Source organism: Dermacentor andersoni, chromosome 10 (genome assembly GCF_023375885.2).
Source record: "Dermacentor andersoni chromosome 10, qqDerAnde1_hic_scaffold, whole genome shotgun sequence".
Taxonomy (NCBI): Eukaryota; Metazoa; Arthropoda; class Arachnida; order Ixodida; family Ixodidae; genus Dermacentor; species Dermacentor andersoni.
Window position 1 is genome coordinate 42,299,427 of NC_092823.1, and position 24,681 is coordinate 42,324,107.

At 47.5% G+C, this 24,681-nt stretch overlaps 1 protein-coding gene across 3 annotated transcripts in view; it reads right to left on the reverse strand.

Annotated features, from left to right (window-relative positions):
* Window positions 1–24,681, reverse strand: part of LOC126546272 (excitatory amino acid transporter-like) — a 256,126-nt gene that overhangs the window by 30,306 nt on the left and 201,139 nt on the right. For all 3 annotated transcript variants that reach the window (XM_050194425.3, XM_050194424.3, XM_055062201.2), the window contains 4 exons: window positions 23,438–23,564; window positions 10,386–10,584; window positions 7,220–7,427; window positions 4,544–4,719 (listed from right to left, as the gene is read on the reverse strand). In XM_050194425.3, the coding sequence (XP_050050382.1) occupies window positions 4,544–4,719; window positions 7,220–7,427; window positions 10,386–10,584; window positions 23,438–23,545 (691 nt within the window). In that variant the 5' untranslated portion in view covers window positions 23,546–23,564. The remainder of the gene's footprint in view (window positions 1–4,543; window positions 4,720–7,219; window positions 7,428–10,385; window positions 10,585–23,437; window positions 23,565–24,681) is intronic.

Sequence of the window (24,681 nt, forward strand, 5' to 3'; positions counted from 1 at the left end):
CACAGGCTTCCGCATATCGCCGTACATGCTGACTGCGCGAGGGAAAAATGAACGTCAGAAAAAACAAACCCAAAGTGTGAACGTAACGCTGCTGAAACAACCTGCCTCCCTACAATTCATGTTCTGCGCTCAGCGTTCCTCAGCTCTAACAAAATGCCGGCTTCCAACGACCTTCCCACCTCACAACTTTCCTTTCACGCTCGGCTATTGTTTCTTCCACGTGTTTGAAGTGAATGAAACGAAAGGCCAAAGGACCTGCAACACAGGGTCCGCTTCCACGCTCGCTTTGTGGCATTCGCGCGCCCTTTCCCGGACTTTTCATTCGTTTCCGGACGTTCCGTCGGCAAACCAGGTCCCTTCATTTCGCACGACCTCGGGGGAGGTCTCGGGCTCTCACGCCGGGGGGCACAGTGTGACGTCATCCTTCCTCCGCGCGGCCCCCACCCCTATGTCGGCTGCTTATTTTGCGTCCCCGACCCTTTCCCTCCCCTTTTCACTTCACTCTCGTGGCAAGGGCCTGCCTGCGCATCCTTTATGGTGCTCAGGGGCGCGACGCAGGCAGGCAAGCAGGCAGGCATGCAGGCAGGCATGCAGGCGTTTATCTGGTTCGTCTCACGACCCTCAGCGTGGCGGCAAAAGAGAAAACTGCAGCGCGCCAGACAGCGCGTCCTTGTGCGCGTAGCCGGGGAAGCGAGATGCTCGTCGCTCCGCGCGTTAAGGCGCAATTAAGACGCGCGTCTCCCGAGCGCCGGAAGCGTGTCCGTGGCCCCGACCTCCTCGTCACGTGACCGTCCCAGATCTACGCGGGTGGCACAGCCCTCTTCCTTTCGGTTCTACTGCACTCCCCCTCCGTTCCGACATGCTCAAAGTGTGTGCCAACTGCTTCGTACCACAAGGCAAGTTACTTGTGGTCTCAAACCTTTAGAGCTTCGCGGTTCAGCGACGCGGCCTCTGCGCGAACCTCGAAGGACAGTCAAGAGTCCTGTGCGCTGGTCTTGTGTTTCCTACGCGCTCCCTTAATTTCCTGGTTGCGTGGCGTTGTGTACGTGAGAAAATACATTTCACACACACACAGATCTATCTATCTATCTATCTATCTATCTATCTATCTATCTATCTATCTATCTATCTATCTATCTATCTATCTATCTATCTATCTATCTATCTATCTATCTATCTATCTATCTATCTATCTATCTATCTATCTATCTATCTATCTATCTATCTATCTATCTATCTATCTATCTATCTATCTATCTATCTATCTATCTATCTATCTATCTATCTATCTATCTATCTATCTCTATATATATATATATATATAGACCACTATATGACTGCGACCACGAACAGATGACGACAAGGAGGAGAAAACGAAGACAGCTCTAGCTTGCAAGTGATTTACTTAAACGCTTCAAACGGCGTTTCCATGGAAGGTTTGTTCCCTTGCTTACTGCAACAGCAAATAAATGGACACCCCAGGGAAATCGTTCGCCGTCGTTGTCGTCGTGATGTTTCGTACAAAGCTCAAGTGAAGTCACGTACCGCCCTGCTCACCATATGCTGTGGTTTCGAGGGATAGCGTGCGAGGGTGAGCCGCGGAGGAGGAACGGCTTGACGCGCGCCGTCTTTCCGTGCGCCGAACGCTGAAGGTCCCGTAATCAAGTGCTAGGGGAGGAGAGCGCGCGTCCCGTCCTCTAACCCGGCCGCGGCTGCGCAGGCTGCCCGTGTGGCTGAAAGCGTACGTGGCCTGGGCGCCGCATCTTCGAGGTAATCAGCGTCGCGTGCCAAGAATAAGGCTGGGCTGAGGTGGGTGCATGGTGGCTTCCCGCGAGTTTTCTTCCCGCGTGCCTATAGCGTTGGAGGTGACGCAAACTAAACTTTTGCGAGACGCGGTGAAGCAAGAATTAAATTAAAGCAAGAGGCAGCCCGAAACGTTGGCGTCCCGTTGCCTCCAGTCTGTCATGCCATCGATGTGATGGGAACTGCTCGAGGTCTTTTCCGAGGTTCGAGGTCGCTGAGAGAAATCTTTTCATGTCTACCAGTGCGCGCGGCACCCCACGCTCGGTAATTTAGTTAATATGCAAATGTTCAGTGCAATTTATACGGCCGCTAAAACTATGAACCTTATTTCGTCTAGTTGGGTAACGCTTTACTGTCTCCATCAATGCTTTGCCGTTGGGGCGATACTGCGCAATGTTTTTCTTTGTTTTGATAGCTACCTCCGCACCGATATTAGCTCAGGCCTTTCCGGTTATATCCTGTGCAGGAGCTCAAAGTAAGCCGTCCCGAAGTGAGGCCTTGGTGCAGCGCCCTTTACTTGCACGCTCGGTTAGCTCCATTGTGTTCGAATGCCTTGTCGGTTATGCCAAGGCACCAAAAAATACAAGGGCACGTGCTGAAGAAAGAACACATGAATAGAGACAATTGGCCAACCATCAGCTGTCGCCTATGGAGAGGGCTTGTGTTATGTTAAGCTGCACATAATGCTCTTCGGAATGCGCCGCGCTTTCAGCGGTTCGATGTGCCACGAGGGGCGGGAAACGGCGCCTCGCGACGACGAAGACAGCGAGGGTGGGCGCACAAACACAAGCCGCTCGGACCGCATTTAGCCGTTATTTTCTGCCGCAGGAGTTGGACCAGGATACTAAAATGTTTCCTCCGAATCGGAACAAAAACGGGAACGAAAAAGAAATTTCGGTTGGACACTCCGGCTTCGAGCATCGATGGAGGTTTTTCATGCGGCTTGCAAGTCATGTAATGGGCCTGATTTGCCTATCTTTGTGACTCCGTTTTACTTTTAATGTACAGTTTCTCGTTAATAAATTGTTTTTCGGTTTTCTATTCCCAGCGCGATATGTTTTCATGAATTGTTCCTCTTGTTCTTTTCTCATAATTGTGTAACAGTATACAGATTTCTTAGTGACCAAATAAGTCACTCGAACCACCTCCGTTTCGGAACCTCTTTCACACTGTCCCGACCTCTTCACTCGATGCGGCTGGTGTTTCATCGCTTCCGCTTCTCCCTGTTCTTCTGTTTCGCCTGCGTGACTGGTTGTTCGAAGATATCACAAAAGAGCTTCACACAGTGTTTGTCATTTCCTTTTTCCGGACGTGTTGATTCACTGTCTTTGCTACTTTTGCTTTGCGTTTATCGTTTTTTTTTTATTTTTCAGTGGCACTGTTAGCGCTAGCAGTTCGAATATTACGTGTTCCCGCACGTTTGTTGCTTTTAATTTTTGTTCCTGGCTTCGCCGAACGCACTGCTATCACGTGTACGCAGTTACAGCTGAAGTGGACAGATAAATTGACTACACTGACACTCTGACTCAGATGTTTCAGACGAAACTTCCAGCGAATAATGAAGCCTCGCGCGCGGGAACCCTTGATGGTGTCGTGCACTCATAAATGTATTCGCATTTGTATTATTGACCACACTTATTTCACTTGCCAGACCCGCAAGACGGAGAAATACGCATGAAAAATATACCTTTCATTAATAAAGTTTCTTGGCGACGTTTGATGCGTACTGAGAACCTTGTCTACTTATTTTCCTTTATGACCGTCCATGAATAAAGTACTTGCGAATCCATAAATTAGTTGTCGCAATTACTTGGTTATTCAACTATGTATTACTCCGCCTACGTGTTAACTATAAAATATTCAGTGACAGCTTATTTTTCAACGATGCGCTAATATGCACACAATTTTGCACAAATGCACGCGCCTTGGATATGCGTATTGTGAGATGGGCAACATTATCTTATGGGCCAATCTCCAAAAAGCGTATTCACATTAGTGGGGAATTCATGTCTCCGGTGCAAGCGGAACGCACCACGTGACGACGACGTCATGCCCCCGTTGAGCAGGACAGGAACTCTTTGTTCGAACGACAGGAATGCACCTCCACGAACGATGACGGATCAGCGCCCAGACTTTGCAGCTATATCCTCTTGGAAGCGATTCAGCGTTGCTGCTTGCGGGCAATAGCGAGGAGGTTTAACGTAAACGACATCCCGGGCAACATTTCCCTTGATGCCAGGGACACGTCCGCCGTGCCAATACCCTTAAATTACTGGTTCTATCCTGAACACTGTCTGGACCCAGCCCGACAGTCAAACCCAGCAATGTTTGTTGCCTGCCGCGCTGATGCAGGGGCCTTTTTTTTACCGTAACCACATCCATGGGAGAAGGTTACGGCGAATAAGACCACTGCTCTAAGTGTTCTTGCTAAAGTCGTCTGACATCCCCAGAACGTGATGGCAAGCGTTAACGCAGAAAGGTCAACCTTTCCGAGCTATATATATGTATATATATATATATATGTGTGTGTCGGGAGCATCATTTCGACCAGTGGTCCCTGGGGAACATACGCAGTAGTACACACGGCCTACTTTTTTGGGATGCACTATCTCCGTCGTGATCGGCACACAAAAGAGGCTAGAAGCATACCTTATACAAAAAAGTGGCGGTAACTTGATAAGAAATACTTCGTCTTTAAAGATATGTGCCACAAGAAGATTCAAGCTGCTGTGAAACTCACCGAGTACGTTGGTTCCGTCCTTGAACTGCAGCGTTCGCTTCAGCACGTAGGCGCTAGTGTTGGAAGCATTCAAAACTTCATCGGGGTGGATAAAACGTGGCTTTGGCTTCTCTTTTACATACGTCGTCTCCACTTGTTGAAAACAGGCCTGCAGAAGGTTCTCAGGAAACATGTTCCTGCAGACAGACAGACTCATCAACCAGTGTTCCCCAAAGCAACAACAGCAAGGTTCGAGCACCTGCAGACAAACGTAAAGACCTCTGCAACTAGCGTTACCTAGGCAAACGAACTACAAAGCTTGAACACGTTGAATACCCGTTGGGGAAGTAACGGATTTCGCGCTGCTTCAATGTGCATGTGTACCAAAAATGAGCCGCTAATCGCGATAGTAGAATCTTTCTTGTGCTGCAAACTACGATAACGGTAAAAGGGCCCCGAAAGTAGGAAATTATTGGGTAGCTCCTCAGCAGGCCGACGTAAGCCTATTCTCATGGGCATCACCATATGCTAAACTCTGTCTCCGTACCAGCTTACAGTGGGCGAAGAATTACGAACGCTCAAAGCTGAGAACTGGCCAAGCCGGTTAAGGTTCACGGTTGGGGTTGCTCATTGGGTGCCGTGTTTGTCGTCTGGCTTTCTTCGTCTTCGGTCCTTGCGCTGCCCCCAGCCACGACACAGAGCTGCTCTAAAAGCGCTTTCGCAAAGCAACCGCTCTCGCCAATATCAACAGTGCTGCGCAGGGCGGTGCGACTACTCGCACGAGCACTTTTCCAAACTTTCTGAGTGCTTCTATTAGCCTACTGACGAGAGCCATCCCACTCGGGCATACGTCTTCATTGGTCCACGATTGAGTACAACGGGGTCAATTCATCACTATCCCTTAGACGTGTTGAAAAGGAAAACACTAGCTAGCTCGTTCGTTGCTTTTGGGCGTCAAACCACATCAGTCGACTCAAGAACACTTGCTGCCTGTACGAATTAGCTGCTTAGTTAAGCCGTCAGTCTGCAATAATTCGCGCATTGCACTGAACACTGCGCATGTGTTTTACGCGAAAGCGTGCATGCCCTGTATGTGATATCGGCGAGATTAATTCGGAGGCTGCTCCGAGCGGGGAGAGGGGAGCGAGCGTTGCGTCAGGCAATGTGGGACGGGCAGGCAAGACGGCATAGCTTAGAAACTCGGGAAAAGCACTCACACTCTTGGGCGTAACGCGCGTTCACGAAGTAAAATGTAACTATAATTTTAAAAAATTCAGTGACGTAAAGGGACATAGAGAGACGTAGAGGGACGTAGAGGAGGGACCCGGAATGAACGTAATTATGGGCAGAGAGCTCGGACAGGGAGACCGCGTCTTAATACCCGGAAGCTTATTCACAAGTACCATCTCGTACCAGCACTAATTTATAGTACTGACATCCGATCGCCATGTCTTTCTAAATCAGACCCGTCGTATTTGCTCGGCCGTTCGGCGCGGAACGGAGTTTCTGGCAGTGAGATAAGGCCAGCCCTGATTAACGTCACGTTGAGGTGCACCCTGCATCTCAGACTTTTACATGCCCGTACCTAACGGGGCAGCATATACACTCTAGAAGGCTTCTTATTAAGTCATAAAAGCGAAGGCCTTAGTGTGACAACATTACGTTGAAAATAAACAGTGGTCACCTCAATGCGCCGTCACCTTAATCGTCAAATTGCAAAAAAAATTGAAAGAGAAAGAAAGAGAAGGGCATTACTCCAAAAAAGCCTCCAACGCCATTACATACATTGGAAAACTTTCTGGACAATAGACGAAGTCTAAGGCCATAGTCGACTGAACGACCGCGATGACACAACAGCCAACGCGTAGCGGTCATGACATCGAACGCTTGGATGGGGACGAATAATGTTTCTTTTTCATGGGATTTTTTTTTTGCTATAAAGGCTTAATGGAGATACTTTGGCACGCTATTGACGCTTATACCAACAGGCGAATGAACCCATTAGGGCTGCCACTACAAATGCGCCTTTCGATGAATCAGCCGTAATTTAGTGCTGCGTGAATTTTGAACCTAACCAATACAATCGTTGTTTTCGCCGTCTCCCGACACAATGGTGCCACGGGATGTCTCGATGAGCGGAAGTCATCTCTGATTGGTTTGGAGTAGCAGACGCCGCGGTATCAGGCATACGGCGGATCTTGAGCCTGTTAAGAAAAAGCATCCGAGCGTGTGGTCGTGGCTCAACGAACATCCCTGTTTTCGCGACATGCTCGACTACTCCCTCCCCCCCCCCCTTTGTTGTACAGCCGGTTAAAACGCTGGGATATTATGACTAGGTTGGAAACACCTCGACGACTATTTCACTCTGCTTAACAGCAAATAAATAAATAAAACTGATAGTCCAAGTAATTACACTAACAAATGAAGGAGCGCGGCGCAATGTTCTATCAACATCTAGACGGTGTCCACAACTCTACGCAAATGCCAAAGACACACCGTTTTCGTTAGCCTTTGGTGAAACAAATGTCCACTGTGAGCTGAAACGGAGGTGTAGGTACAGCTCGCACACTGCGCGGGGCACTTTCGGATAGCAATTTCGGTCACCGACAGCTGCCATCGGCATAGTACGGCTCGGCTCACTTGCAGCGTGTACGATGCAACGTTACTAGACTATTTAGTAACGCTGGCACGACGTACCTGACGAGGTCGAGGAATGCGTCGAGTGTGGAGACTTTCTTGTCTTCAGTGCCAGTGCCCACCTCCTCCTTGATGGACGGGTCACCCGGGTGGATGACGGACACCATGATGATACCCACGATGGCAGCGAAGATGGTGGTCGCGAAGTAGTACACCAGGGCCCGAGAGCCCATCTTCCCGCTCGACTTCGGGTCGAGCATCGACAACCCTGCGGGGAGGGGGGGTGAGAGAGAGAAATACGCATGGAACAGCCGAACGGCGCACATTGCAGTAATAACGATTTACGTTCGCTGCTTTTGACTCAGCGTCGTTGGGCGTTGACAAACTTGACGTGACGTTCGAACTCAACCTATACTAGGCTCGTACACGTTGAAACAATCACAAAGAGAACAAAGAGAGAGAAAGAAAGAAAAGGAAGTGTGCAGACCAAATGCAAACATTGCAATATATGTGAGGCGAAGCTTTCGTGCAACGGGCAATCAAGTGTTACGAATTTCCCCATTTTATTCCTGCGTCATTGACGCAGAGGAAACTAGCTCACATAAATGCGCTCTCGCGCACATGTGCCGCGACATGTGACCCTCGCGGCGACCGTCTCAAAGGGCCAGTTGGCGTTGACCCTACACAAACGAAGAAAAGTTCTAGGACACTGGACCAGACGCTTTTCGGCACTCAAGGCCTGAAGGGCTCTGTTCAAGTTCCCAAGGGCTTGTGAACTGTGCGACCGTCTTTGAAAGTCGTAGAGCATAGCATCGCATTATTGTGTGAATACTTCTCTCCTTTTTTCCCTTATCTCACCGTTTATTCTCTTTATCCCTTTCCCCAGCACAGGGTAGCCAGTCGGTGCATACACTGCCTAACCTCCCTGTCTTTCCTCCCCTTTTGTCTCTCTCTTTCTCTCACTCTCTCGCTCTCTCTAGTTGGCGTTGGCGCGATATATTGACATGTGTACTTATATTTAACGGGCGACCACGTTTCGCCGCCTAACAAATGTTATCGCACAGCGCGGGACGCGCCTGCATGCATCCGAAGTTTCTGGAAAGTTATCGATGCTTCTATCCGGCTGTCTGTTGTCGCCGAACCTTGTGTTATCAGATTTCATGGCGTGACGCGAATGGTGTAGAACTTTGTGGAAGGCACGCAGGTCCCAACGATTAGTCTGGAACATTCGACGACTGCTGTATAAAAGCCGACGCGCTTGGCCCGCTGATCAGATTTTCGACGATCGCCGACTGTGTTCGCCGCTATCGTTGTGCTATAATTGTAGCCTGTTTTGTGGGCACAGGTTGGCCCAATAAAATTTAGTTTAGTCGTTCACAGTGTTACTACTGTGTTCTTCAACGTCACCACCACGTGACAATATGTAAAGAAATAGAGCACTGCACGGGCCCAGGCCGAACCTGAAGTCCGGGCAGTGCTATGACCACATGTCAGGTCTCTGACCACATGCGAACGATATACATTGCATGGTCCGAAGGCACTATGTGCCAAGCTGATGTGCCACGTGCAAAGAGGTGACTCTTAATATACCTAAGCAAAAAAAACTGAAAAGAGAACTGATGAAGTTCTCATTTTGTTCAACACAAAAACGAACATTGTTTCTGCGTAAGGAAAGATAAATCATACAAAAACTGTTCTTCGCACCAATTTGCTGTTACCGCTGTTGCGATTGCACAATTACAAATCTCGATACTATATTGTTATAGCGCTGACGCAAGGGTGTCTCTTTCTCATGGACCTCATGGGACCTCATGAAAATAAATCGTATGATCGAGGTAAATACACTGCAGATGATTAGACGCCGAAAAGGCGAGACTGACACATAGGATACAATATATAAGTAGCGAAAGCAATTTTAGTGCAGCTGGCTACGTACTCCAAGAGAACAGGAACTGCTTGAAGCCGGAGAACCTGGGCAACCTGCTGTTTTTTCACAGGGACACTTTGCTTTTTGCTGGCCTTCGCACAATCCTATTCCTGTGGCATCGTTTTCAGGTGCAGTATTTTTGTGTCACTGCGTGCTATTTTAAGCGTATTTTCTAACTTTATTTTATAAAAAAGGTCGGAATCTTCTTTCTGAGTTAGCCTGAAGTATCCTGCGTAACAGCTTGATTTTATAACTTATATTGTACGTCGTGATTACGTTTTGTGTCAAAGTCATAATATGAAGAGTTGACATTTCATCTGCTTTTACTTGCTGTTCACCATATACATAACTTGAAACTTTGGGTTTTTTGTATTTCTGCAACAAATTATTAATCAAGAACCCTTTTTAAGGATTTGTAATCATTCTTGCTTCCAACACGAAGTGTATACAAGAGCATTAAAGCGAATGCCCTGGATTTGCTTCTATCTGCTCTTTAATGTTAGTTGTACACTTTGTCGTAATAGAAAAGAACGTTTTTGCAATGTTTTATTGTCGCTATAATCTTATCGTAATGATTCTTCATGTACCGCACAAGCAACGCTTCATTTATACTCTGGCGTACTGCGTGCCAAAAACCACGATACGATTAGGATGCACGCCATAGTGCGGAACGGATTAACTTCGACCACCTGGAGTTCTTTAACGTGTATCTAAGTCTAAGCACACGGCTGTTCCTTTTTTTTTTTTGCATTTAGCCCGCTTCAAGCGGGCCCAAACCGGGCCCGTACAGTACGCTAATATGCGCACGCGCAAGTGTGGCATAATGGCTGTGCTAGAGGACCAAGGTTCGAACCCCTCCCCTCCCCCCCTTCGGGCAGGTAATTACATTGTTTTAGAACTATGGTATATTTGGCAAGACAGTGGCACCCAGAAGCCACAGCCGGGAAAAGCCAGGGAGTGTTCGCAAAGAAAGCGTCGGCTATAAAAAAACGCCGGAAAGCGTCACTCGCAGGAGCAAGCCGCCTGCCTGCTCTAGAAAAAGAAAAAAAAAAGAATTTACGCGAAATATACACTGAGTGAAGAAGAACAGATGAATTTCTGCTGTCCCTGCTTCGGCGCTATGCTGTTACTGGCTCATGGATTCATGTTTCAAGGTCAACTAAGCAATCCACACAAGTATTTTCAACTGTAAACACGTTTGCGACGATCAGTTACCCAAGTACCACTCATTGCGTCTCGCAGCTGGGGAAAGAATATCAAACGGCGGCTGCCAGCTTGGGCAGCGCGCGTGAAATGTACCTGATATCATGGACGATATGATGAGGGGCAGAATGAGCATTTTGAGCATGCCCATGAGTATCTCTCCCGGGAAGGAGACGAGCATGATCACATCCTCGCCGTAAGAGAAGAGCCGCGCCACGAAGCCCAGCAGGAGGCCCAATAGAACGCCCAGTATCGTCAGCACCAGCAGGAGGTTCTCCTTCATCCATGCCGCTATCTGCGAGGAAACAGCTCTTCAAGGTCCACTGCAACAAAAAATCTCGGACCACGTAAAAAAGCCTAGTTTAGAACAATGTAGGTGTAGAAGAGTCCGCATGCACGCTTTGGCGTTTGAAATACGAGCAGGAGCCTCACAACAAACTCGCAAAATATGGCCGCTTTTGATACCGAAACTGAAAAAAGAAAAGCCGCCATTACCCCTCGCCGGAAATGACGCATGACCGAGAACGACGTAGAACGCAAGGATACCCCGCATGACCTCCGAGATGAAGTGGTGCCGGGGGCTTTTCGCGGCGCGCTGAAGAATCTCAGGGGTGGTCTGCTGGGACTTACGTCTTAACGACAACCACCAAGTTTACCTACGCGTCGTCTGCTTAGATGCTGTTTGAAGAGCGCCAACAAGAAAGCCATACAAATAGTAGCGCGGCGGCTTTGCCAAGATTGCTGTAGTGGCATATACTACTCATTTGTAACAAATTTAGCCGGTATGAGATTTCGTTTAGGTCCACCTTTAAGGTAAATCTTTCCTATTGTTACGTGTAGAAAGACACAGACAAAAGAGGCTATTTACAGACTATTTACACTAGAATGGAGCCAGAGCGCCAGGCCGACATTCACTCGCGCCAAGGGCACCGACCCACTTCGTCGTCGTTCTCACGGCGGCTCGTCTCTCGGGTATTTACCGATCATATCGTAATACTAACCCCCGGCGGCAAAAGCGCCGTCACGGTGCAGTTAAATATCCAAGGCACGTGGAGAGTTGTAGGGCTTGAGTCGGGCGACGTGGACAATGTCACTGGTTGTCACAGCAGAGGACGTAGTGGGCGTGGCGAGAACGATTTCGTAGGTGACATCTGTCACTTGGCGAAGCACGCGATATGGGCCCGTGTAGCAGGAAAGCAGTTTTTCACAAAGGCCAACTTTACGCGATGGTGACCAAAGCAACAAGTTTCCTTTGATGAGATCTATCCGCTTAGTCTTTAAGTGCGCCGTGTTAGGCTATTGAGTGGCCTCAACTTCCGCGGTTTCTAGGCCACTGCTGCATTCCGTTGATGAGCATGCAGTGACAAGTTCGACTCGGTCGCACTGGCAAATATGCATAAAACACATCAATATTATTGCTTTTTTTTCTTAGTTCACTGTTTATTTGGAATCGTATGTAAACGAGTGCAGGAAATTGGCGAGCCTTAGAAACAGCTAAACTAGGCAGCTTGACTGTCTTTCGCCTCAATACTTCGCAAAGCCGAAAACAGTCTAATTTGATGGCCTTACTTATTGTGCAGGTGTCATTTCATATGACTTATAGGAAGCAAGTCAATTAACCGCTAACCAGGTGAGCGAAGCCTCTAACAAGATTCATTATGCAAAAAAGAAGTAAACTTTATGGGGGAGGATTAAAGTTTACCAAGGAATTTCCTCAACGACGCGTAATTCAGTTTCTTGACATTTCCTTGATCTTCGAAGAAAATCATGTTTGTTGGCAGTACTCCCCAAGATCTTCGAAGGCGTTGCTAAACTTTCAATCCAAGCATTCCAAAGTATTAAAAAACCGAATTGCCATGTCGTGCCTTAAGTCTTCCCTCACCAGATCCTGCATGCACAAAATGAGCGCCAGTTTTAATGCGCAGGTCCGGCGCCTATTAGAAGCAGGTTATCTTAGTGTAGCAGTGGCCACTGTGGCTGAACGCCTAAAGAAGTCGGTTTCGAGAGGGACGGACGTGATTACAGAAAGCAGTAATAGCAAAAAAAGAGTAGTGGCTATTCCGTATATTCATTCAGTGTCACCCAGGCTTAAAAAAGTTGCAAGTAGATATGATGTTAATGTTGCTTTCACTGCTCCCAATAAGCTAGGTAAGATATGCACTGCCGTACAGAGAAAAAAGGAGCAGGTAAAAGGCAAAAAACGAACAGATATTTGTCCTGTGAAGCACAATAAGAACAACAGTTTTACTGACTGTCGTGTGGGTGTGGTTTATAAAATTCCCCTTAGCTGTGGCCAGTTCTACGTAGCGCAAACGGGACGCGGTGTATCAATCAGAGGCTAATGGAACATAAAAGGTCGTTGACCGGTGGATCGCCTTCTAATCTTTCGCTACATTGCCGAGATTGTAACTGCACGCCAGAGTTAGATGAATGCGCGATATTGTACAGGAATAAGAAGGAAGATACGCGCCTTATAGTAGAGGCATGGTAGATCTATAATAGTGGAAGTGCGTGCGTGAGTCAGCCTTAGATTACTTTACATAAGGAAGAGATTAAATGCCTTGACAGTTATCTCTCACGTAGACCGGCACGTGTACCCGACTGACGCGTGGTGTTACCATTCCTGAGCATGCGCAGATGAGTTTTGCGTCTTTCTTTTTTTCGCCTCAGTGCTCCCTTCAGTTGATAGTTGGCGTCCGTGTTGTCCACTTCTCTACTCTTGTGTCCTGTCTGCACGCCTCACTTCTTTTTTGCATAGTGAATCCTTACCAACTAGCTCAGCTTTCTGTCGTTCCTCTAACAAGACACGTGCACTGTGGTCGACACCTGAAACATGGAAGACTAGAGAAAGTAAAGACTAGCAAACAAGATGAAAAGGAGCATGAGATATTGAGAGAGTGTTAAAGCATTCACTTTTTAAACAGCGCCAAGAAACAGAAGGACAAGGAAAAGCACAGGAGCAGCGCTGACTGTAAACAACGTATTCATTGAAGCCCGCGCAAATATATGGTATATACAATAGGTTGAAAGAAAGAAAGGGAGAGAGAGTCGTCGTCATTCAACTCTTCCTGCGCATGCGTCACTGACGCCAAACTATAGAAATGTTGAATACACAATATGAACAGAATCCAAACTGCCTAACTTCTAAGGAACTTAAGTTCCTTATCGCAAATAGCTATAGGAGAGGTGCTTACGCAAGTGGCTCCTAAGGGGCAAATTGAAAAGGCCTCAAAATTTCCCTGGCCATCTGATCGCTGTGCCTTCTAGGCCCACGTGTGTCTTCTAGACGGGGTGAACGGCCACACTTTACACAATGAACAGCTAGATTACAATCAGCCATAACATTGACACTGTGCGCATGCTCACGTAAACGTCCATTAAGGCAGCGTTCCGTTTGCCCTATGTAAGTGCAGCCACAAGAGGTGGGAATGGCATAAACTACTTTAGTTTTACAATCTACAGGCTTGGCGGTATGTCGCTTACTGCACAGTCCAGGCGTTTGCCGGCTATCGTTGACTATCTTGCACAACCTTTTCCAACTTGTTAGGTGCGGTAAACACCACCTAAACACCGGTCCGGCCCGCGGCTTTGTTGGTGCGATGGGACGAATAATCTACTTACGGGATCGCGAAAGTCTTGGTTATTTCCTTTACGACTTCGCGCGGCTACCTCGGGGAACGAACCTCTTGCAATCTCTTGTGTAGACGAACTCGTTCCCGGTTCTGCTGGCGGCGTTGCTGATCGAAAGCTGCCTGCTCCTTAGGAGTACGTATGACGCGTGGCCAACCTATTTCGGAGCCGGAGAGAAACTGCTGCGCTCGCGCTCGGCTCTGACGGTAAGCAACGACGTCACTACTGGCGCAGCCATTCGCGCGCCTCTCTTGCTCTTTCTTCTTCCGCGCATGCGCGTGGGGTTGCGCTGGAAGAGCTTTGGCTGTGCAGCCGACAGACGGGCGGACGGACGGACGAATCGGCTAGCCATATACAGCTTCGCTGTAATAATTCTACCAGCGCAAATGTAGAATGTTAGACCTCGCTTCAGAACACCACAGGTCCCATACTTTAGATGAGTTGCTTACTACGTACGTATTACCGTGAAAAAAAAAGGACTTTGTAAACAGCTGTCATGTAGGGCTGAAAGAGCGTCGACCACCCTGCGTAACCGCTAATATTCGATAGAAAAATCAATTAGCATTGCTGGTATGCGCGCGCTCGGGTGTCGAAGGAAGCAGGCGAAAACAAATAACATAAATGAAGTCGCGCGGTGCAGCTGACTTGTCAGGGGGCGACGAACGCACGCGCGCCCGCAGCGATACCGCGTAGCCGTCGCGATCTCGTCGAGCGACCTCGGCGCCGACAAAATGATCGTCCGGCGTCGCGCCACGTCTTGGCGTGCTTGCCGTAAGTTTTCATCCCGCGCCCTCGTGTCATCTCCGTTCGCGTCGCGGTCGCCCGTTAGCGCTCATTAATCACCATATCGCCGTCTCCTTTATTAGCCCCTATCTCGTCCTCGGCGAAGGAGCCGCAGCACGCCTTGCGAGCGCCGCCTGTACAGCCTGCAGCGATGACACACCCCGTCGAGGTCGAATTGTGGAAGAGACCGCCTTACTTCGTCTTGTTTTTGTTTTTTTGTAGTCCATCAAAGGATAACAAAACCACAAGCTAAAGAGCATTGAATGAAGTGTGTTGTAGACTAAGATGTTTTTTCTTGTTGCGGGCTCAACACGTGGCTCAAAACAACTAGGAGTACGGGCCACAATGCAGGGGATAAAAGTAGGCACAACAAAGACAATTGGGCTAAAAAAAAGTTAACAAGAAACGAGACATCGCGAGACCCAAGCGCCACCAAATTTTTATAAAGCCTACTTCGGAAACACGGTCGGCACCCTTGTAGGAGCCTGACCTTCCGGACGCTTCAACGAATTTATACAGAGAGGCTATAATAGGCCTGAGTCTGGTACCTAAATGACACGTGTCAAAGGACAATGGGCTTGATGACGATAAAGTTCAGTCTATCTGACTAGTCAGGAGTACGAGGAATGTTCTTCAGAGGGATGAGGAGCAGCAGCGGGAAAGAAAGAAATTATAAATTGTTTCCGGTTCGCGACAAACCGAGCACAATCTGTGAAGATAAAAGTTTACCCGCCTGATCCTACAGCGGAAAGCTTGACACTCTTATCTCACATTTTCGTCGAAACATATTTGTTCGCGTTGCACGGGAACTTGTGCAAGTCGGAAGTGATCCTACGGAATGAGGGATGACGATTCACTGCACTTCAGGAATAAGATACGTCTTAGACTAGCTCCCGTATTAAAAGAAAATTTTGCGCAATTGCAGCCATTTCGTTTCTTCCTTCATTAGCGCGATCTTCCTTCACAGCAGATGTTGTACGCGTATATATACTATTAAACGCTTGTGCATACAGTTTGTGTATAAAAACGCTTGCGACAACTATTACGACGTGACATTCGAAAGATCTCGAACATCACAAAAGATGCTACGTGTAACAAAGAAACGAGTATTTTTCAGACGTTTCATGAGCATGTAAGTACTCATTTGAAGCTGAATATTTTTGCAGAATTGCCTGTGTGGTTGTTTCAATTATGAGTTTCAAGTGGTTGCAACCGAAAAATAAGTTTGTTTTCCCGACGTATCGGAACCAACTCGGCTACTTCTTCAGGGGGGATGACGACGGAAATGTCGAGACGGAACATTCCAGCTTTCGCTTGGAAGTCACGAGTACTGATTTATATGTGTTTCATCCCATTGTCTGCTGCCGGTTAATCATTCCTATCGAAAAATCTGGTATGACATGTATAGAGATATCAAATGATCGCTTACGGACGCTTAGGTTTTACATGTGTTCTCGCATGACCATATGGGATTATTGCAAATGGAACATATTTGCAACACACGTTTTTTTTTTTTGTGACAGTTTTTGAGCATGTTTGCACAAGCGTGAGAGAGAAAGATAGACAGATAGAAGCCATTTGGTCCGAGACACATTGCTGTAGCCAGGTACTCTGCAAGGCAAAAGCAGAGGCAGAGCCATCGAACCTGGGCTAGATGCCATGTTTTATATAGATGGATGTCACTTTGTGAAAGAGGCCGATAATAAATTGTTACACGTTTAGTAAACCTCAGGATACTGTTAAGTGACTGAGTGCCCGCGTAAGTGAACTGCCTCTATTTAATGGGGTAGGCATTTAATTTTATTGTATTCTGAGCGAATTACGTCAACTGTGACTTACGTCAACTGTGGGGAACTGTGACCTCGTCAGGCTTTACCGCCTTTTGTCGCAGTTCCCTTTTTCATCTTTGAAGGAAGGAAGGAAACAAATTCAATACTGATGGCACACGTATTTCGATGGCCCTAATTGTGTTTCCGTGGGACGGCTGGATGAGCGGCAATCGGCAGCTTTCCGTGGCATACCTTTCCTGAGCACTCCCGAGTGTACCCCGTACATTTGTTCCCAGGCCCCTGTGTCCCTCACACGAGCAACGTCGCCCATTGCAGCGCCAGCCGTCGCTGCGACTATCTGGTTTCTTTCCTTCCGATAACGCCCGCATTTGGCTGCGTCTTCGAGTCCGGCCGTGGGTTGTGACGACCCCGAAACATGAGAAATAGGTCGCGACACAGAAGCGACGTATCGGTCGATGCAGCTTCGTCGCGCCAACACTTCTTTTTTCTCGCTTTGTTCTTGGGCTGCCACAGTCGTTGCATGGTCAGACGCAAAACTACTCGTATATTTGACCCTGTGCCGCAGCCGTCGCGGTCATATCGACCCCGATGACCGTGACAGATCTTTTGATGTTGTCCTGCACTCATATGTCAGCTATACGATTAGACAGATATGACGGGAGCACGTCGACATGTTGACACTGCCCAAGCCCACTACAGTCGGCTTCTATAGGGCGCATAACATGTGTCCACCACGCACGGACTTGCAAAGACATCAATAGGAGTAAACTGAAGCTTACAAGCCTCAAGCCGCATTGTTATCGTCTAGCTTCTCGTTTGTTGAATTCGACAACACACCGCGGCTCAGATACGAGCTTATGTAGAAGGGAGGGGGGATGGGGCTTGCACTGTTTGCAGTCCGTAAGTCAAACCGTGTGCATCACATCCGATACGGCCTGCTCTTTGCTTTCCATTTCCTCTTAAGTGTATCTGTGTTTTCAAAACAAATAATAATAATAATAACAATTATGCGACTCTTGTAGGCGCGAGGAAGCCATTTGGACACCTGTTCTGTAACTGTCCTCGCTAAGAGGTCCAAAGCCTGTCTCTTGGGACAACATGAAAACTCGAGACGATTTGCTGGGCCAAAGATACTCGGAACATGGCCACATCCGCCGCAGGCGCAGAAAGCTATTCGCGCACTCGTAGAGTTCTTCAAGTACACCAGCATGCCTGAGTGACCGTTTACGGTCCTCCCGTGCAGCCTACCACGGGCTCGCAGTGTTTTCTCTCTCTCTCTCTACGCTCCAACAATGTCTGTCTGCAGCCGTCGGTTTCTTTTGTGAGGGCTGTGAGGTTTCAAGCTATTTGGGATTGTGATCCGGCCTTTGTGCGGCCGAGGTACTTTGTCGTGCCTCTCTCTCTCTCTTTTTCCTCTTTCTATTTCTCCTTTCTTTTGCCCTCAGTGTAGGGTAGCAAACAGGACGCTCGTCTGGTTTACCTCCTCGCCTTTTTTCTCTTTGCTTTGCCTCTTTCCTGGCTCAACGAGAAACGCCATGCCTTGGAGTAGTATAGTGAGATGGAATGATTGGGTTCAAGGTCCCAAATTAGAAGCACGGCTAAAAACACGCCGTTTAAGAAAGATACACATTAATCTTGTGTCTTGTTGCACGGTCTTTGCGCAGAAGAGTTTATTTCTTCGCGCAGATTATGTAGGACACGCAACGCGCACGTGGTCTGTTAGATTAGTAGAATACGAAAAAAAAAGGCAGACGCGAAGTAGATTTAACGTCTTGGCGACTTCCTCGGGCCACTGACATTCTGTGTGCTTTGGTGCGATGTTCAGACTCTTCGTATGAATTTAATGCCATTATAACTGATTGGTGTTTAATGACTATTTATGCAGGTTACGGTGAACTGAACTATTTAGGCGTGAGCAGAGACTACTCATGCTTTTCAAAGCTGATGCGCTCACTCCACAATACGCATGCTACGTATGTAGTTGACCCGCCGTGGTTGCTCTGTGGCTATTGTGTTAGACTGCTGAGCACGAGGTCGCCAGATCGAATCCCGGCCTCGGCGGCCGCATTTCGATGGGGGCGAAATGCGAAAACACCCGTGTACTTAGATTTAGGCGCACGTTAAAGAACCCCAGGTGGTCGAAATTTTCGGAGTCCTCCACTACGGCGCGCCTCATAATCAGAAAGTGGTTTTGGCACGTAAAACCCCATAATTTAATTTTTTACGTATGTATTTGCAACTATACGTAACGGGCTTGGACAAGCGGCTGTGACAGTGATGTCACGTACCACGCAAGAGTGACGGACTGTAACCGCCGATGTGAGTGCTGTGCTATGTGCTCTCTCTCTCTCCTCCCCATCTTTCATTCCACCATCCCACTCCCATGTGTAGGGTAGCAAACCGGTTGAGCTAAACTGGTTAACCTCCCTGCCTTTCCTTCTCCACTTTTTCCTTCCTTCCTTCCTATACGTAACGTGGCTAGCATGCAGTACGTTTTGCTGTAAATCACCGCGAAATGTTACGATTATTTCAATGCGAAATCACTGCTGGCCTATCAACCTGTATTTTCCCTCTGTCTGTGTGAAGGCTCTCCGCAGGCGCGTCTCCTAACGCGCATTTCGCATGCACAGCCTCTTTCTCTTTTTTTTTTGTCACGCATACGCCCGCTTGCGTATGCGCGAGATACATATGTGAAGTGAATCGGTGTCGTTGTCGGAAGTGCCTAAAGAAGAGATTCGTAGCTCCAAGCGCAGCGAACAACAAGGAGTTGGGCGGGAGACGGCAACGCGGGAATCGACCGACGATGATGACGCGGCCAAGCGATCACAAGTGCAGCAACGAGGAAGGCGTTTCACGACGTCGAAACGTGCCAGCGAAACTCTGCCGAAGAACGACAGAGGCGATTCGAGAACGACAGGTTGCACAAGCGTACCAAGCGCGCGCTGCCGAACGGACGAACAGCGACAAGCCCGACTGTATAGCTGCAGACGTCGCGTACCAGCATCGCAAGGCCGGGCAACGCCCGTCTTTGTTTTTTGGCAACGGCTGCGACGGCCATTTTCGAGCGGGACTTCGTCGACAACGTGCGTCAGACTTGGCGTGTTCTGTGAGTGACAGACTGTGGCACGAGAAGGACTTGGACAGCGTGTACGCGACCTTGACTTTGGCCCTTCCCGACGTTTGAAGAATTCTCTTCGTTTAAAGTGTGCGTAGAGGGTGTAAAGTCTTCGCTCGCCAAAACTAAAGTGCCTGTGCACTCTGTTAGCAATCGATATAAAGATCCGGCCAGCCCTTCCCACCTCCCGGCGCTCAATTGCACGGCGGAGGGCACGATTTCCTCTCGCATTCCTTTCAAGCAACCGAGAAGGCTGCTTTGCAACACTGGCCGGCACGGCCTGAAAGCACAAAACGGTCTCTCTGGAAGTCTGCAATCTTCCTTCTAAACTGTTCACTCATTAACTATTTATGCACTATGCAATACAGTGTGCATGACTATGCGTATGATGCGTGCAATAAAACAACAGTTAAGAAGGAAATAGCGACTGCAAAGGATTTAATTAGTAACTGGTCAAAGGCCTAGCAATGCCTAACTTGAAGGAAGAACATGGTTAATTTTGTCCAAGATAATGTTCTATCGTACAATATTCAATGGTTGGCCGCAACCAGACCGTCTATAATTTTTATTTGATTATTTATATTGTTCGCTCATCCAGTTTCTTTTTGCTTCTTTTTAGCTATGATTTCGGAACTGCGAGCTCTTCAGCAACCCAAACGTATTTTATACTGTCGCAGTTTACAAACAACAGCACAAAGTCGAGCCCGAAAGTTGATCCCGTGATGTGACGCGATTATGAAATTTGCAGGCGGAGGACAGATTCAGTTGGCGCAAGACAGAGGCGATTGGAGATAGCCGGAAGATGGCATCGTGCTGCTGTGGTCATAAAATAGAACGTTGACCGCTTCGAAAGCTACAGGCAGGGCGTCTCAAAGGAGATTATTTGGTGCTGTCCTAAAAAAACTACGATAGCTGTACCGACGACAGCGACAACAACGACGACAATGGCAGACGAACGATGTGGACGCAAGGATGATGACAACACGATTACGGCGACGACGCACGATGGCTGACGTGCTGAGGACCCTGGATCGCATCCGTAGGTTTGGACAAGCAGTTTCCCTTCCTGGGTTGAATATTTTTTCAAGCGAACCTCACGATGAACATGATAATGCTGATAATAAACTTGATAATGCGTCACAAGACTGAGCTGGACGCGGCCTTAACGGGTACCAATGGAAATATGAATCAAGAGAATATGCCATGTTTTTTGCATCAAGGTCTCGCACATAATGAAACATACGGATGGAGATCCGGTATCTTGAGGCTGGAAGAGGACCTTCCCTTATTTCCGAGCGGCAAATAAAAACTGAGGGAAGCAACAGGGATTTACCTGATAAGTTCTTCATTAAAAAAAGAGGCCCTGAGAGTGACATGATAACAAATGCTTGAAGTACAAATTCTCATTTTCTACTATAACCAAAGATGGGTCTTTCCTGTCAAATTAAGTGAAGGAACGGGAAGAAAGGCGGTTAACCGAGGAACCCGGTTTTTATTAGTCATATCATAAGAAGCTAACAAACGCTGACACCGAGGACAACATAGACGAAATTACTTGTGCTTAATAAATGAAATAAATAAACGATAAATTAATGGAAATGAAAGTGGATGAAAAAACAACTTGCCGCAGGTGGGGAACGATCCCACAACCTTCGCATTTCGCGAAAAAAAAAAAAAAAAAAAAAAAACGGGCCCCTCGGTTAACCCCCTTTCTTCTCATTTATTACATAACGAGGGTCTCAAATCCGGCAACATTGATCGATGCCTTCAAGTAGCATGTGTGGGCTTATTCACCGGTTGCCTTCACCCCAAAAGATCACGTTCTCGTGACGCCTGCGGCAGAAAGGGTGTTCCACGTCCGCCGCCAAGGTCTGTGAGTGGTGGCGCTGGCTAACACTCCCAGGGTTCTACTAGCAAACATAAATACCCGAGAAAGTGGATGGGAAAACGGCGCCGCGGTAGCTCAATTGGTAGAGTATCGCCCGCGAAATGCGAAGGTTGTGGGATCGTTCCCCGCCTGCGGCAAGTTGTTTCTTAACCACTTTCATTTCCATTAATATATCGTTTCTTTATTTCATTTATTAAGCACAAATAATTTCCCCTATGTTGTCCTCGGTGTCAGTGTTTGTTGGCTTCTTATGATATGATTAAGTGCAGGAGTGATAAAGAAAGTTTTAAATCACTATGCAAATTAACGTTCAACGATGGCCGAACAAGGAACGTCTCTGAAGATCGCGTTTCGACAAGGGGACTTATTTTCGTGAGGACGACGAGGGTTTTCTATGGCAGCGTTCAACCGCTTTCCCTCTGCCCCCACTCCTTCAAAGGGGTTTAAGGGATCAATCAGGCGGGTGCTTAGAGTAGCGCAAGGGAAGTCGAAATGTAAAAAAAAAAAAAATTGGCCAGAGCCCATCCACAATGACTTATCCAAGTATGCGAATATCCAAAGCCCGTCATGGATAAGGCGTGTGTTGCAGCTGGGCTCATCTCTCGCACTTCACTGGATGGATGGATGGATGGATGGATGGATGCTATGAGCGTCACCTTTGAAACGGGGTGCAGGGTTGCGCCACCAAGTTCTCCTTGGTTTGCCTAATTTTTTTACCTATCTTATCTTTACTTTATTTTTCGTAGACGGAAATTTGAAACATCAAACTTTCTGAACGTTTAATGGGAATTTTGTTTTTCTACGCCTCCGTTGTTTGTTAGTTTCCATACTTTTCTTCCACCAATCTTTCAAACCCCTCTTACTAATCTCTATTGCCGACAAGTTTAATTTCCCTCTGCTCTCGCGGAACTCAAGGACTTCAAGGAAGCAGTGAAGCCTAAACCGACAGCCGGGTAGATATCTTCACATTCTAATGAAACATGTACCATCGTTTCCCTAACTTTATCGCAGCAAGCACGTGCTTCTTCGTCCTTGCTGTACCTCACTTTATAACTACGAATTCTAAGGCATCCTGATCTGGCTTCTAAAAATAAGGAGGTTCCCTCTGTGTTGTCGAACATTATTTCTTTCCCGATTTCGTTTTTATCTCTTAGGTAGCTATTCATACCCGGTCACTTTTCCATTGTCGCCACCCAGGAGATTGTCTCCCAACTCCCACCACCACGAGGCATCATCAAGGACAACATGAAGTTTTATCTCTCTCTAAGATGTAGGTGTAACAAGCATGGACAAGTAGAAACGTTGGCTCCCCCAACAACCCTTATTTGACCGTTACTGATCACTCAAGCTCTTCATTTTCCTGTGTACCGCCGTTTTTCTTTAGAGAAGTTATTGCTATTGCTGCAAATTGGTCGTGCGTTTTCGATGTCTCGCGCGTATTTTTTGTCACGAGCACTTAATTGAGGCAGTGCTATCGGAACCTTAGATAGATACCTTGTTTATGTAATAGGGTATTTTATTGAGTAATGTAATAACCAGACAGATAAATAGCAAAATGAATTATTGGAAGGACTTGGTACCTGTTGCAATGTTCTACTTTGGTCTTTAGATTTGTCCTGTTGCTCTCCTTTCCTCTTTCCTTTTTCCTCCCCTCCTTCCTATCTTCCATTTCTGTGTTGCTGTCACCTCTCTTCAGAGGAGTAGGCAGGCGTTGTGCCCCTTCCGGTGGCAGTTGCCAGCCTGCTCCTCGCTTTCCCTTTCCTGATACCTGTGTATATGTGTATATGTGTATATGTGTTCAAAACAAATAATAATAAGAATAATAATTCGTGAATGCCTACAAGGTTCTATGGATCGGAAAGAAACAAAGGTTATCAGCCCGGTGGCTTTACTTCACCAACGTTCTAATGGGGACCAAAGAGATCGTGCATTCGACGCTCACCTTGCCCCATATGCCCCGGGGCGGCTGTGTTAACCGGATGACTCCTGCTGGTCCACCCCCGCCCAACATGGGCGTTTTGGCGTTGGCGTCCGGCTTAGACTCCGGCATGTCGGCAGCTCAACGGGCACTGCGGAGAAAAGAAAACATGACAGTGTAAACGACAGGTTTCTCTTAGGTCGAACAGGAATGAAGATTATAGGGTTAGCCGCTGCGGAGCTGTATTAGTAAATTAATCTTCTATACAATACCGAACGACAAGCCACTCCTCTTCACGTGAAAGGATTCACGTGAAGCGAGAAAAGATCTAAAAAACAAAACCAAAAGACGGATGGCCTCGACCGAAGCCGCCTTGAATTTCTGCACCATTTCGCGGTGACGTCACGGATTGTGACTGTATCATCTCGGGGCCTAGTTAATATGTTTTTTTTTTCTTACAGGTAAACATGGACAGCACTGTACTGCAAAAGAGGCCGATCGAGGCTCAAATTCGCAAAGCTTCGAGAACAGTTACAGTTCCACAGCAGCCTAAACACGAGAATGTACTTTGAAGTCTATGGCGTCATACTGACAGCTCCACAGCAGCCCAAGTACGAGAACGTACGTGGAAGTCAATGACGTCATACTGACGTACCGGCGCTAGGTTCCTTCAAGAAATCAAAGCTTAAACGTCATTTTGTTGCTTGTAGTGATCTATGTCTTACCGAAAAGCTAAGAAAGAAATAGAGTTTTCGCAGAGCACTTTGCATATGAAACGGACCTAGCGCTTTTCGTTAGGGTCCCTTTAACGCGGTGCCATCACTAGGCACAATATTGAACCCGGGGATCGAACCAACTACCTTCGTGCTCAGCAGAACACCATTGACCAGCAATACACAGTGAACTAGGGAATTTTGCGCCCTTTACTGAAGGCACGGCAGTTTATTCGTGCCCCATCACGTGTCCCTTCGAAATATGTTTCAACATTTCGAAGCATGATGCCCAACGTCTTAAAAGTATGTCTGCAGAATACGGTGAGCTCGGAAAGGTCACATGAACGCAATGAATAAATCTGCTCTCGTTCGTGTGCTTTGAAGGTTGTTGGACGGTGACCTCTCACAAATAGATGTTTCGCCTTGCACCACACAATAACAGGAACAAAAAAAAAAGTCTTTTTAGTCACCACGCCTTCGAGACGTTAGTGCTACAACAAGAAAACAAAAATTGGCGCATGTGTGGTTTAGCTCTTGAAAAACCCTCCTGCACAA